This window comes from Phyllostomus hastatus, unplaced genomic scaffold, assembly GCF_019186645.2.
Source record: "Phyllostomus hastatus isolate PE091 unplaced genomic scaffold, TTU_PhHast_1.1 phas_contig_40, whole genome shotgun sequence".
Taxonomy (NCBI): Eukaryota; Metazoa; Chordata; class Mammalia; order Chiroptera; family Phyllostomidae; genus Phyllostomus; species Phyllostomus hastatus.
This window is the reverse complement of record NW_025333872.1, coordinates 80,129,808-80,144,140: the sequence shown is the minus strand read 5'-3', so window position 1 is coordinate 80,144,140 and position 14,333 is coordinate 80,129,808. Positions and strand designations below refer to the sequence as shown.

The following is a 14,333-nucleotide window of genomic DNA, read 5'->3' as shown; positions in this document are numbered from 1 at the left end:
GAGGGCGTGAGGTTTGAGCTTGTGCTCATTTTCACATCTGGAATACTCGGGCCAAAGGCACAGAAGAGGAAGTCTCAGTGTAAAAGGAGAGACATAAAACCATTAAACACCGAACAGAATACGATGGTCAAACTTGAGCCCGGCATTAATTTCACTCCCTCTTCAGTGACACTGTAGACTGAAGTATGCTCATCATCTTGACTGTCCTATGGCTTCACGGGCTATGACACATGTCAGAATTTAGCCAATTGCACACTTTAAATATGCATAGATTGTGGTATGTCAACTACACCTTAATAAAACTGTTTAGAATTGTTAACAATTGTTAATGCCCCCAGAAGATGAATTTTAGGTTTCTGGCTTATGAAGTAACTGGGTGAACGACCGTATCTTAACCGAAGAATCCAGGGGAGGGGGAGTCTGGTGCTGGGCGGGCAATGGCGAGTTTGTTCCCGATGTGTTAGCTCTGAGAGGCTCTTAGATGTGCCAACTGAACAGCCGTAGGAAGATGCCGAGCACGAGTTAGGTATGGGTGTGCAGCTCAGAGGTACCTGAGCTAGAAGCATCAGTTTGGGCGTTTCTGGCTTGTGGATTGAAGTCAGAGTCTCGGGAATAGACGAGACTGCATGGGGAAAGTGTGGGCTTGGAAAAGGAGAGCACCCAGGATCAAGCCCTGGGCACCTTTAAGGGTCTTGCGGAGGAGGAGGGGCTGGCACAGGAGAAGGAGGAGAAGCTGCCGCTGAGGTGGGAGGAAGACTAGGAGAGTGTGGTCTCAGGAAATCAAGAGAAGGAGGAGAGTTCCGAGGAGTGGTCCTCTGCGTCCAATGCCGCTGAGAAGTCAAAGCCAAGTGAGGAGAAGAAGGGACCAGTGGGTTTGGGCACGTGGAAGTCACTTATTTTCTTCTAAAAGCAGTTTCGGTAGGGAGAAAGAGACCACCTGCAGGAGCTTGAGGAGCAAATGACAGGTGAGGAAGGTAGACCAACAGTTCCCAGAGGGTGGCCGTTGGGTGGGCAGTGGCAGCAACACCTGGGAACGTGGTAGAGATGAAAATCCTCAGGCCCCGCCCCAGACCCACTGAATCAGACACTCCAGGACGGGGCCCAGCGATGCGTCCCTCAACAAGACCTCTGGGTGATCCAAACACACGCTGAGGTTGGAGAAACGCTGGTAGAGTCAACTTAAAATGTGGCGAGGGAAAGTTTATGATCTCTCTTTTTGTTTTTTTCAGGACAGGAGCTACTCCAGGTGTTCCTGGTTTGATAGGAGTGATCCACTACAGACAGAGATCCACTGCAGACAGAGAACTGAGGCCACACAAGAGGGTGCAGGCGCAGAAGTGCAGTCGGAAGGTGAAAAGCAGTGGGCTGCGGAGCCCAAGTGGAGCAGCTGGTCTTCCCCTTGAGCAGAGAAGCTTCTTCCACAGCGAACAGGAGGGGAGACGGAGAATGAAGGTAAGCGGCAGGGCAGGTGGTGGATCCGGCGTCAGGGGGGAAATTAGGGAGTTGTCCTGGGGAAGTAAAAGCTGAGGTCCACGGCTGAGAGAGAACATCGCTGAAAGGACTGACTCCAGGGGAGAAGGGGGGAAAGAGTTATTTCAAAGGGCGGGGAAATGGATTTGCCCAGGAAATGAGGTAGGATTGCTTTATCGGTGCGGCAACCCTGCCTGATATTTAGGCCCTTGCAGTAAAGTCAGGTCAGTAAGAACACTTGCATTGCTTCTCCCAGCAGCCTTCAGCTGCCTTAGCGCAGGCTGGGAAGAGAGTTTGCAGGTGACTGTGTTTGAGCCAGCGCTGGACTTTAGCCAAAGGGGTGGGGATTTCACCGGGAAAAAGACAAAGAAGTTCAGTCTTTGCAAGAGAGTAATGATAAGGATGACCCATTAAATCCAAGTTTAACGAGGAAGGAGCCAAGGACGAAGGCATGGTGATAGAGAGAGAAAGAGGGGAGTGTGGATTGCAGCTCTTCAGGCAAAGAACTGATAGAGTGGGAATGTTGATTCATGGATTGGAAGTGGTACTTAAAGAGACAGGTGCTTGAAATCCAAGATGTCAGAGGTGATACAGCTATAGAGTGATGCTTGAGGCGGTGGAAGAGAGAGTTTTGGGCAGAGAAGCCAGGGTCATCTGACTGAACCAGGGCATGATGGTTCATCCAGGTGGAAACTGAACACCGTTCACAAGAAGTTCAGGGATGGTTTCAGGGCCCAGGGTGGGGGTGGGAAATCTGTAGTTTGAGTGCCACTAAGTTTCACTGAGACAGTTTTCATGTCACCAAATCTATTTGTTTTCCTTTTTTGCCTTTATTGTCTGACTTTCAATCTTTTACTTTCCCATATTCTTTCTTTTTCTTCTCCAATTAGAAAATTTGTTGTGCTCTGATTATAAAAGAATGTAATACTAGTTTATTACAGAAAATAGAGGCAAATAAGGTGAAAGAAAAGATTTAAATATAAAAGGAAGGAAATCTCACTTATCTTATCCAACCACTGTTGACACCTTGGTATATGTCCCTTTCTGTATACAGACCCCCCTCAAAAAACACAGGTTATATGCATGCAACCACAATATCTGTATTCTCTGTAACACACTTTTAAACACTGTTGAAAATTATAAAATTTGAAAAACACATCTAGGGATAGATTCTGTTACTATTTTGCTATATTTCCTTATTGATTTTTCTATGCATATTTTCTCTATAGTTTAGGTTATATTATTGTAATAACTGTAAAAAAATAGAATCTCATTTTCCTTTAAACACTTTCCCTCCTTTTGTTTTTATCCTTTCCCCTGGTTGAAGCTTGCTAGTGAAATTTGAAAATTAAGAACTTTAAAATTCAGTTCTCTAAAGAATAGGTAATAAGAAACAGTTTGAGAAAATTTAATTTCATGCTCTCCCTCCCCTGTTCTGCTTGGTAAAAACCAACCAACCAAACAAACAAACAAACCCAGAGCCCATGAAGGCAGGGCTTTTATTTAACAGATAACTCAAGAGTGAATTTGATTTAATGTTTCTGAAATTTCCCTTCAAGTACTAAAATCAACTTCAAATTATAGTGGCTGTGACTAGACAGGGAGGCACTTAAAATTATATCAGCAACCTCAGTGATCAGCAATTACACTCATCTTCACAAAGCACGTCACTGTTTCTAGTGTTCTAATGTGAAGTATTTATATTATTACTGATTTGTATAAATTAAGTTTTTATATTTTTTGATATTCACGAGTCCTATAATGTCAGGTAGTTTTATCCTAATGCTCACAGGAGGAAATGGAGGTTCCCAAACTGGCCTAAGGCCACGCAGCCAAAGTGGCCCGAGCAGGATCCAAGTCCAGGTTCTTGGTCACCAAGTTCGCACTCACACATTCCAGGTTCAGGACACAGCATGGCAAACTGTGTCAGACTGACCAGTCACAGCTCCTGTGCTGATGACGTGCTTTCCCTCGTGTTGTGCAGCCTGACTTCACTGTGTTTTCCAGAAGAAGCAGAAATAACCTTCCTGCCTGGCTCTTGTCACTAGTGACTTCATTTCTACCGAACAGTTTACTGGGACCACTAGCCTCAAAGCCTATTTCCTCTAAATGCCTGACTATATAAGGTATAAAGCAAAAAAGAAAGAAAGAGTAAATGTGACAGAATCATTTGAACAAATTCACAAAATATCCTAAGGTGGGCAGGGCCACTACCTTTCAAGCCTCACCTGATGCTCCGAGTGGCACGAAGAGGTCCACGTGACCCCCTTCTTCTTCAGGGGCCACACAGCTGCCTAATTTCTCCCAGAAGTCTCTCACCTCTGGCTTCAATAAATTTTTAATACCGATTTTATAGCCTGAGGAAGAAAATCAAAAAGTCATATTAATTTGTAACATTGTCATGACTAGAAACTCTTAGCAGCTTGTGAAAAATGGAAGCACAATTCAAAAAATCAACATCTGCCCCTCAGATCAAGATCGGCAGGGCATCTGGGCTTCCACGCCACAGCGTGGTCACACAGCGTGTCCAGGCCACGGAAGGTACCACTGGACTTCAGCATGGCCCTAGTCTCCTTCACACTCCGGATTTACTGGACACTACGCACTTGGTTGGGGACCTTGTGTTCCTGCTGTCACCGTGTAGCAGTGGAAGGGACCAGGCTCACGACAGGGTTCAGCGCAGATGGCCAGTCAAGTACTGGGACTTTGCAACCAAGTTCTAAAGGAGAAATGTTTCCCACGAATGTCAATCAAAAAATAAGCCACTTGGAGCAGAAATGATGCTCCAGGAGATGGCAGACGTCACCGCAGTGCTCACTCCCTGGGAATGTGGGCGATGACTCAGCCCACCTGTGCGTGTCTGGGCTGATTTCAGAACCGGTCCTGGAGGCTCAGCTTTGCTGGCCCCACAAAGGTAATGCACATGGAGTCACACGCAGAAGCTTGGCGGTTTGCGCCTTCACACTGAGAGGTCCAGGCACATAATGGAAGGTCCTTTCCAGGTGACTGGACTGAGATTCCATTTTGTTGTTTTTAAGGCAAAAGCTTTGGGGGAAATGCCACAGTTATATAGAAGGAAACTTTAGTTTTCTGTGGTATTTTTGTTATTGTCACTGTTGCCTTAATGAAAGGAAACAAAGAAAAGGCAGCGTTTGGAAACCTTTCTCATCTGGAGATCAGCCCTGACTGGTGTGACTCAGTAGGTGGGGCATCAGCCTGGAAAGTGAAAGCCACTGGTTCGATTCCTGGTCAAGGGCACTCGCCTGGGTTGCGGGTTTGGTACTGGTTGTGATGCTTACGAGGGGCAACCAATTGATGTTTCTCTTACACATTGATGTTTCTCTCCTTCTCTTCCTCCCTCCCTCCCCCTCTCTCAAAATAAATAAGTAAAATCTTAAAGAAAAAAAAAAGAGCTGCGATCAGGAAAAAGCCCTGACAAGCCCTCTTGCCCCGCAGGAGGCACACCTGCTGCCACAGTGCAGACCTGCGCTCGCACGTCACTGTTCAGTGAAGAGCCACCGTGTGACCCGTCACCAATGCAAACCCCAAATAGCAGCTGCGCTTTACTTTGGGGGATATAAAAATTGGGTGTGGAATACAACTCGCTTCACGCACAGGTAAACTAAACAAGAAAAGTGAAAAATAAGGCACAGCTGAACCAAAGACTAATAACAAAATTCACTGAAACTTGAGGTCCAGCCCCAGACATGGCAGTTCGGCGGGCGGTGGGGGTGTTCGCTCCGCCGGCGTGTGAGCTCCCTGCCAGCTGGCCCCTGGGCCAGACCTGTTCCCTCTCCTCCCTCGTCCCACAAAGGTAGAAGATTTCAAGTTAGTAAAACTGAAACAATCCTATTTTAGGTATAAGCTAAGAAAGATGCAAGTTACAGTGAGAGGAAGAATAGGAACTAAAAGTTTTATTTCTAAAATATTTAGCACCTCCTTCCCCCTAAACAGGTAACTACTGAAGTTTTTAAAAGATGGCCCATGACTGGTGAATGATGTCGGCCGACCCTCTCCTTTGCGGGCAGCCATGTGGAAGTACAAGGAGTGCTGTCAGTGCACACCAGCGTACAGATCTGGGTTTGCTGCTATTAAAATTGCTTAACTTTCATCAAACTTAACATTTTTGTGCATCAAAGGACATAATCAACAGAGTAAACGGCAACCTACACAATAGGAGAAAATATTTGCAAACCATATTCTGATAAGAGGTCAATACTCAGATCATATAAAGAATGCCTACAACTCAGTAACAAAAATCAAATAATCCAATTAAAAATGGGCAAATGACTTGAATAGACATCTCCCTAAAGATGTCCAAATGGCAACCAGCATATAAAAAGATGTTCAACATCACTAATCGTCAGAGAAATGCAAATCAAAGCCACGATAGATGTCACCTCATACCCATTAGGATGGCTACTGCTTAAAAAATAACCCGGAAAATAACAAGTGTTGATGAGATGGGAAGAAGTCGGAGCTCTTGTACGCTGTGGGTGGGATTGTAAAGTGGTGTAGCTACCACGGAAAATGTAGTATGGTATTTTCTCAAAACATTAAAACTAGAACTACCATATAATCCAGCAATTCTACTTCTGCATACATAACCAAAGGAATTAAAAGCAGTCTCAAAGATATATTTGCATACTCACATTCATAACAGCACTAGTCACAATAGCCAAGAGGCGGAAGCAACCAAAATGTCCATCAATGAATGAATAAACAAAGTGTGTTATATACATACAGTAGAATATTATTCAGCCTTAAAAAAGGTAGAAAAACTTGCTACATGCTACAATATGGATGGACGAACTTTGAAGACATTATATAAAATGAAATAGGCCAGTCACAAAAAGTCAAATACTATATGATTCCAGTTATATGAGATCTAAATTAGTCACCTTCATAGGAGCAGAAAGTGGAGTAGCAATTCCTTGGGGCTTGAGAGACAGGGAAAAGGGAGTTCTTGTTTAATGGTGTGATGGTTAATTTTATGTGTCACTCTAGTGGGGTGCCCAGAATTTTGGTCAAGCATCATCCTAGGCGCATCTGCGATGGTGTTTGGGGGCGACATTAACATTTGAACGGGTAGGCTAAGCAAAGTAGATTGCCTACTGTGGGCGGGCCTTGTTTCCGCAGTGGAAGGCCCGAACAGAGCTACTCCTGCCTGGTTAACTCTGAGCTGGGTTGTCAACCTTCTTAACAACTGGGAACTTACACAGCACCAGAAGGTCATCTACGTGGACAGACACTGCATCGGTGCACAGTTGGCTGTTCTTTCCAAGCCCACCTTACCTTGCAGTAAGTTGATTTCTCTGCTATCTCCATCACTAAATATTCCCACACTCTGTGCCTTCTGCCCATCCAGAGCTTTGTCTATGAGGTACAGCAGGCTCTCCAAGGTCATGCCGCTATGTTCGTACACCACAGAGGTGACACCCGCCCTGACACTGTCCACCACCATCTAGAAGATAAAACCAAAGCCCTTTACTTGAGACTGTTAATGATAGAAGTTTAATGAATATGTCTTCTGTGACTTGGAAAGACTATTGTTTTTTTCAGAAATTATGGAAAGAGAAACATAACCTTTCTCCTTCACTGGGCTTTTAAGAATTATTTTTTTTCTTATTATTAGAAGAGAAAATGATGTACATTTGTGTGTGTATCACTCAGATAAATTCTAGTAATAAGTTAGGTTATTTCCTTCCACCCATACACAGAGACATATACAGCCTTCAAAAAATAATAAAATTGACATCATTCAATTTTGCAATAGACTTCTGAGATAGATTTAATTTTCTTCTTAGTTATGAGTTTTTGCATTATACGCATTGATAAAAATTTCCCACTTAAATCAAAATCAAAAACAAAAACACCATTTCTTGAATTCAACAACCAAATAAACTTCACTGTGACAGATTTAATTGGTTAGCGGCAGACAGGTCAGAAAGTCACTGAAGTCATTAATGTTTCACAAAACCTCAGGCCGCCTTCTGGAGATCAGAGTTCAGCAGAATGGAGGACCACCACACGGCTACACCCTCCTTTGTACCTACCCCCCAACACCACGTTCATAGTCAAGTAGCTATGACACAGTATTATATACAGAAGACAGGTAGGAGAATTGACTTATTTTATATCAGTTTATTCACCCATGCTCTGTCACCAGTTACTCTCTGTGCCCAGCACGGTGAATTTGCAAACATTAGGGAAACTGTGGCCCATGCGGAGATCAGAACTCTGATCTTGCTTCCCTGTGGACCTGCTAAGTCAGCCCTTGTAAGTGGTTAAGGTCCATCCCTAGATGCTCAGAAACAGAAATGATTTCATATCTTAACAAGAAACATTTTGGCCCTGGCCAGTGTGGCTCGGTTGGTCGGGCATCATCTCACAGACTGAAAGGTTGCCTGTTGGGTCTGGGAACACACAAGAGGCAGCTGGTGGATGTTTCTCTTCCTCTCTCTCCCTCACTTCCCCTCTCTCTAGAATAATTTAAAAAAAACCATTTTGTTGCAAATAGGAATATTTTGGGAAAACTTTAAGTAGGCTAGTCTATTATATAACCTACTAAATATTATCGCTTACATATGTCCCTATGTGTGTACTAATATATATATGTACTTCCTTTATTTTCCTTATTTATATTGAAATTAAAATATGTAACTTCATCATAGAAAGAGTATATTTTAATTTAATGACACCCTCATTATACAGACCACGAAATAGGATTTCTGACATTATCCCTTTGAGAGGTGCTGGGTACATATTGTTAATTCCTTGGGCGTTGCAAAGAAGTTTTAAAATAATCTGCAATCACCTTGTTCTTTTGTGGATTAAGTGAAGCAAATTCAGTAAGTATTTATTGGATACCTACTAAATATAGGCAGTCTAGGCCTTTAATGCTTTATTTTTTGTTTCTTTAAAATTTTTATTTTAATTTTTAAATAGACAATGAATCAATCAAACCATACATTTTATAGTTCACTCAGAGAATCTTAAAAATAACTGGTTAGTAATTCTTTTATTTTCATAAAGTTACGTTACTTTCAGTAATTATATATTAGTGCTCTTTTTAGAAGTAACAATTCTCAGTGAGCTAATACTTTGTAGCAGTTTTTAACATGTACATGTATATTCACTCATAAAGCATATATAGTACAAACCTCTGTTCAATATTTCCATTAGCTGGATCACTAGAGATTTTTAATGGTTTAACTTAAATTAATAACTTTACATGAAGTGATCCATATAATAAACTTTTGTGTTAGAAGAGACTTATTAAATAGTGCTTTGAATTCTATGACACAGCAATTAATAAATCTCGAATACCTAACAGGTATTTTCTATACTGAAAGAACTTAAAATTGAGTGCTATTTACACTGGAGGAGAGCATACCAAAGAACTAAATTAATGTTCTGTAATCAAAGAATGTCTGTGCTTTAATTCACTTCATACATCCTAATCACCAAATTAAAATTTTAGGAACTTCTAATTCATCCATAACAACAAAAGTATACAAAAATTGAGTGGAAGAAAATATAAGTTGTCATTTTTAAGTTCTTTTCCTTTTTATTGAATTTATTTTGGTGATACTGGTTAACAAAATTTTGCAGGTTCCAGGTGCACAATTCTACAACGCATCATCTGTACACTGTACTGTGTGTTCACCCCCCCGAGTCACGTCTCCATCCACCCCCATCTACCCCTGGGCCCTCCTCCACCCACTCCCACCCCCCAGGCAGCCACTGCACTACTGTCAGTATCCCTGAGGTTTTTCTCTCTTTTTATTCTGCCCCATCCCTTCAACCTCCATTCAGCCCACCCCCCCAAAAACCTGTCAGCCTGTTCTCCATCTATGAGTCTGTCTCTAATTTTGATTTACGGTTATCATTATTGGTTCTCATTTTTAAAACTGCTCTGTGTTTGTAAATTCCCACCTAGAGAGGACCAGTTGTCTTATAGGAGATGAATCATTTTCATGCACTTGGTGGCCAAGGATCATCGTACAATCTGCAGTCTCAATGAAAACACTTGATGCGGAGAGGCCTGGCCTTCTGACACACTCTGTACCTCATATGCAGGAATCCGAGATGATATCAATATGAAGTGTGGTGGCAGAGCACATGAAGGGCTGTCATCATTTTTAAAAACTCCACGCCAATTTTTCTTTGATAGTAGAGGGTAGGAATATCTTCCAGAAACATTTCTTCTATAGGGGAAAAAGGGGGGGAGCAAGTGAAACTCTCATTTTCTCTTAATTCAACTTTGATTGCATGTTCTCTGTGTCCATCAGACACATATTGTATATGAGGCAGGTGGCCTCAGTACCTCAGTCTCCCTGCAGTTGGGGACAAAGGCAAATGAGTCTCCTGGGCAGGGTGGGGGCAAAGATGCCCTCTGGTCCTCTCTTCCCCCATCTGTGGGATGCCAGAAAGTTCTCTTGGAACTCAGCTTCTGTGGGGCACTTAAAATGAATGTAGTAACTTACTTAGGGGTTCAAAACAACATTTTGAAAAGGGGCAGTGGAGAGATTTCAGGTTTTCATAATCCCCCAGGCCTCACAGTTACCTGAGTAATGTCTCCATTCTCTCCAGCGCCACCCCCACCCCGCCCCCACATTACCATTTGGATATGCTTACACCCTAAAACATTTCGGGGGGAAAATGATATTTTTGCTCAATAACTTTGTGCAAAAAATATACTATATCCACAGTACAGCCTTCCTCATAAGGTTAAGAATATCTGAAATGTAAATTTTGAATGTTATATATTGCTTCCTTCAGAAAGCATGCTAAAGACCACTGTTTTTGCTATATCCAAGGGGAAGAGCTGTATAATTATGAGATCCTATGTGTTAGCAAGATTATTCTAGAATAAATTCTCAGTATCAAGGGATGGTCCAGAGCCTTCAGGGGATGGGGGTTTGCTTACCGCTTGGGTAAAGCTTCCAAGGATGCCAAAACAAGCCGTTTCTCCAAAGCTTCGTGTAGTCCCACTCGATCCCTCACAGTCTGGGAGAGACGTGGCTGGCATTGGGATTGCAACAATCTAGAGCAGCCTGTTCCACTCACCCAAGGGGGTCGGGCCCGGAATAACTCCTCTGGAAGACAAACAGCAGCCGGCTGGGCTGTTCACAGTGCGCTTCTCCCCGCCAAGTCTCCATAGATAAAAGGCACCAAAACCAAGGCTGCGCCAGGGCAGCATTCCAAACGGCAATCATCATGGCCACTTTCACACTCTATTTGTGTTTCTTATTCTGTCCGCACTGTGGCTGCAAGTTTCCAGTCATTTCAGGTCAAGAAACAAAGCTCAGAGAACAAACAACTCTTTTTTTTGTGGAAACCAGTTAATTTATAGGCTTCCCATCCATTTCTGTCCACCTCCTTGGCTTCAAGTAACTTCTCTTTGCTATGATCTCACAGAGGGCGAGTCAGTAAAATAATAAACGAATAAAAAGGAGAACTCAAATCGACTTTGTCGGTTACCTTTCCACACAAGTCAGAAGGCTTAGCTGAAAGTGTGTCTTCCCCCACTCCCTTTCTACTTTTAAAAAAGTGCCACTCTTCCTGCTCCTGTTCTCACACTCATTTCTCCTCCTTCTCATCAACCCCAAGTCTTCTGAATTGTCCTGAACCTATTCCTTTGTTTAGGCTTGTGTTCACACTTCTCTCGCCTCCTTATCTTTGGTCTTATAAATTTGAGAAAAACTAGGACAGGCAATGGAGACACTGATACTTGACCTTATATAGTTCATCTGAAATATTTTTTGCTTATCAATTAACTGGAAATATACACTGAGGAGAAAAAGAGCTTATCCTGAACATATGAGTACTTCCGAGAGTGCCACCCACGTGCTATTCCAGAAAAACAGCACTACCCTCCTCTGTGGGAATTTGTATGTAAATCCATTGGTTTTGACACTACTTGGTCAAGATAAGTTTTAAAATGCTACTCACTCTTACGCAGTGCAATTTTCTCCCACATTATTTTCCTTAGGCGCTTTTCTCTTTGTCTCTCCTGTAGCTCCTCATCTTCTGTTTTGGGTTCATTCAGGGTCCCATAAACAGCGGCAGCTTCCCTAGGTGTCAGCCAGTCTAAGTTGGACACACAAGCAATGTAATGGTGCTTCCAACCACCGTATTCATGATCCGTTGGAGTATAGGGCAGGAACCACCCGAACCTGATGCACTTGGGCATCCATAAGCAGTCCTTCAGAGACAGAAGTGAGAAAGATGAGTTGTGAGCTTTTTAAAGGTCAGTTTCCTAGTCACAATGCTTTCAGGTACACAGATCATTTGTTTTAGTACTTTAAGATTTCTAGTGCAGTTGACTTGCCATCTAAACTTGACTCTGAAAATGAGAAGCATTCCTTACTCCATAGGAAAACTATTCTCTGATGAACATGGATGTTTATGTAAATATCTGTATTAGTTGTCTTTGTGTACTCGCCTAGTGCTCCCAGAGCACTTGGTTACTTTAACCCTAGATTCGGAGACTTCTGCTTCTAGCAGTGATGTGTGTGTTCATTCCCGCCAGTCCTCCCCCTGAGAACAACTTTGATTGAGCCAGAAGAGATTGCTCATGTGCCACCATTTTTGAGATATGAAAACAGCAACTTTCATGTGATGTAATCAAATTAAATATCTAGACAGAATATCAGACAACAACCATCTGAAGTCATGATGGAGCTACAGTGCATAAGCACCTGTGTAGCCAAGACCCTGGAGAGGAGGGAAATCCAGGGGTGGGCGTGGTTGTCAGCACTGCTTTCACACCATTTGACAGTTCCAAAGTCAAGTTCAGGCTGACAAGCAGAGCAGAAAGTTATAAGTGAAAGCCTTATAAGCTCAAAAGACTTTAAGGCATTCTCACAGGGAAGAGAGGAAACAAACTTAAATTGGGGGCCCATGAAGGGGAAGAACCCTGGTAACCACACCAGGTTGTCAACTGAGATCCTTTTCAGTAAGGATGATAAAGAATTGGATAAACTCTCACCAGGACTGAAGCTAGCTTTGAAATTTCTCACTCTCTGATTAGATTTAAGGGATCTATTCCTAGCTGAAACAAATGCCAGAACCAAAAGCAAATTCTTTCTGAAGGAAGATAATATCATCCAGAGACTCAAATTACTATGTTAACTTCTTGCACTCAGTATCTGGTACTCAATCAAAAGCACCAGGTACATAAAAAGACATTTGTCTTTGAATAAACAGAGAGAGACCCTCAGGAGATCCAGATGTTATAATTATTAGACATGAACTTCAAAAAAAAAACAACTAAACATGGGAAAATATATTTGCCAATGGTACCTTGGACAAGGGTTTGATCTCCAAAATATACAAAGAATTCACACGACTCCACTCCAGGAAGACGAACAACCCAATTAAAAAATGAGCAAAGGACCTAAATAGACACATCTCTAAGGAGGACATACAGAGGGCCCAGGGACATATGAAAGGCTGCTCAGCATCACTAGTCATCAGAGAGATGCAAATTAAAACCACAATGAGATACCACTTCACACTGATCAGAATGGTCATCATAAACAAATCAACAGACAATAAGTGCTGGCGAGGCTGTGTAGAAAAGGGAACCCTAGTGTATTGCTGGTGCGAATGCAGACTGGTACAACCACTATGGAAAACAGTATGGCATTTCCTCAAAAAACTATAAATGGAACTGCCATTAGACCAGTAATTCCACTGCTGGGATTATACCCTAAGAATCCTAAGATACCAATTCAAAAGAGCCTATGCACCCCAATGTTCATAGCAGCACAATTTACAATAGCCAAGTGCTGGAAACAGCCTAAATGCCCATCAGTAAATGAGTGGATCAAAAAACTGTGGTACATTTACATAGTGGAATACTACACAGCAGAAAGAAAGAAGGAACTCCTATCCTTTGTGACAGCAGGGATGGAACTGGAGAGCAGTATGCTAAGTGAAGTAAGCCAGGAGGTGAAAGACAAATACCATATGATCTCACCTATTAGTGTAACATACTCAACAAAACAAACAATCAAGCAAAAATAGAACCAGAGACAAGGAAATAAAGAACAAACTGACAGTAACCAGAGAGGAGGGGGGAGGGATGATGTGGAGGAAAGAAGGGAAGGGTCAAGTCAAGGAACATGAATAAAGGACCCAAGGACAAAGACAATGAGGGGCGGTGATTGAATGAGGAAGATGGGGGATGGGTAGGGCAGGGGAGAGTAATGGGGAAAATGGGGACAACTGTAATTGAGCAACAATAAAAATCTCTATAATTAATATGTTTAAGAAATTAAATGGCTAGGTGGAAATTTTTGGCAAATAAATCAACATTCTAGAATTAAAAAATATGATAACTGAAATTTGTAACTCAATGGACTAGTTTAAGAGCAAATTAGAATCCAGCGAAAGAGGTCATTAGTAAACTGAAAGACAGGCTAGAAGAAAAGTCCAGACTGAAAACACTGACAGCCAAAAGGATGGAAAAGACGTCTGAGAGAATTCGAGACTTAGGGGGTGTGGGGGATCAGTCCAAGATAAGTATGGGATTCCCACAAGGGAAAGAGGAGAGCAGTATATAAGGAGACAGCATCTGAGAACTTTTCAAAGTGTATAAAGGACATTAAATCTCAGATTCAAAAATCACTGCAAAACACAAAACAGGATAAGGGTCATCAAGAAACATGTATGAAGGACCTATGGACAAAGCCAAAGGCGGGTAGGATTGAGGGTGGGAGGTGGGGGTGGGTAGGTGGGGGAAAGTGGCAGCAGGAAAATGGAGGCAACTGTACTTGAACAACAATAAAAAAAGAAAAAAATAGTATTTTAACTAAAAGTTTTATTACTATTAAAAAACAAGATAAATACAC

The 14,333-nt window shown here is 42.3% G+C and overlaps 1 protein-coding gene across 1 annotated transcript in view; it reads right to left on the bottom strand.

The window, feature by feature from the left end:
- ECT2L (epithelial cell transforming 2 like) overlaps positions 1-11,668 on the bottom strand; it is a 38,745-nt gene extending 27,077 nt beyond the window's left edge. Inside the window, exons 1-5 of the mRNA XM_045843569.1 lie at positions 11,428-11,668; positions 10,403-10,571; positions 9,542-9,680; positions 6,766-6,934; positions 3,699-3,827 (exon numbers count right to left, since the gene is read on the bottom strand). Of these exons, the coding sequence (XP_045699525.1) occupies positions 3,699-3,827; positions 6,766-6,934; positions 9,542-9,680; positions 10,403-10,571; positions 11,428-11,668 (847 nt within the window). The remainder of the gene's footprint in view (positions 1-3,698; positions 3,828-6,765; positions 6,935-9,541; positions 9,681-10,402; positions 10,572-11,427) is intronic.
- Between the last annotated feature and the right edge of the window lie 2,665 nt (positions 11,669-14,333).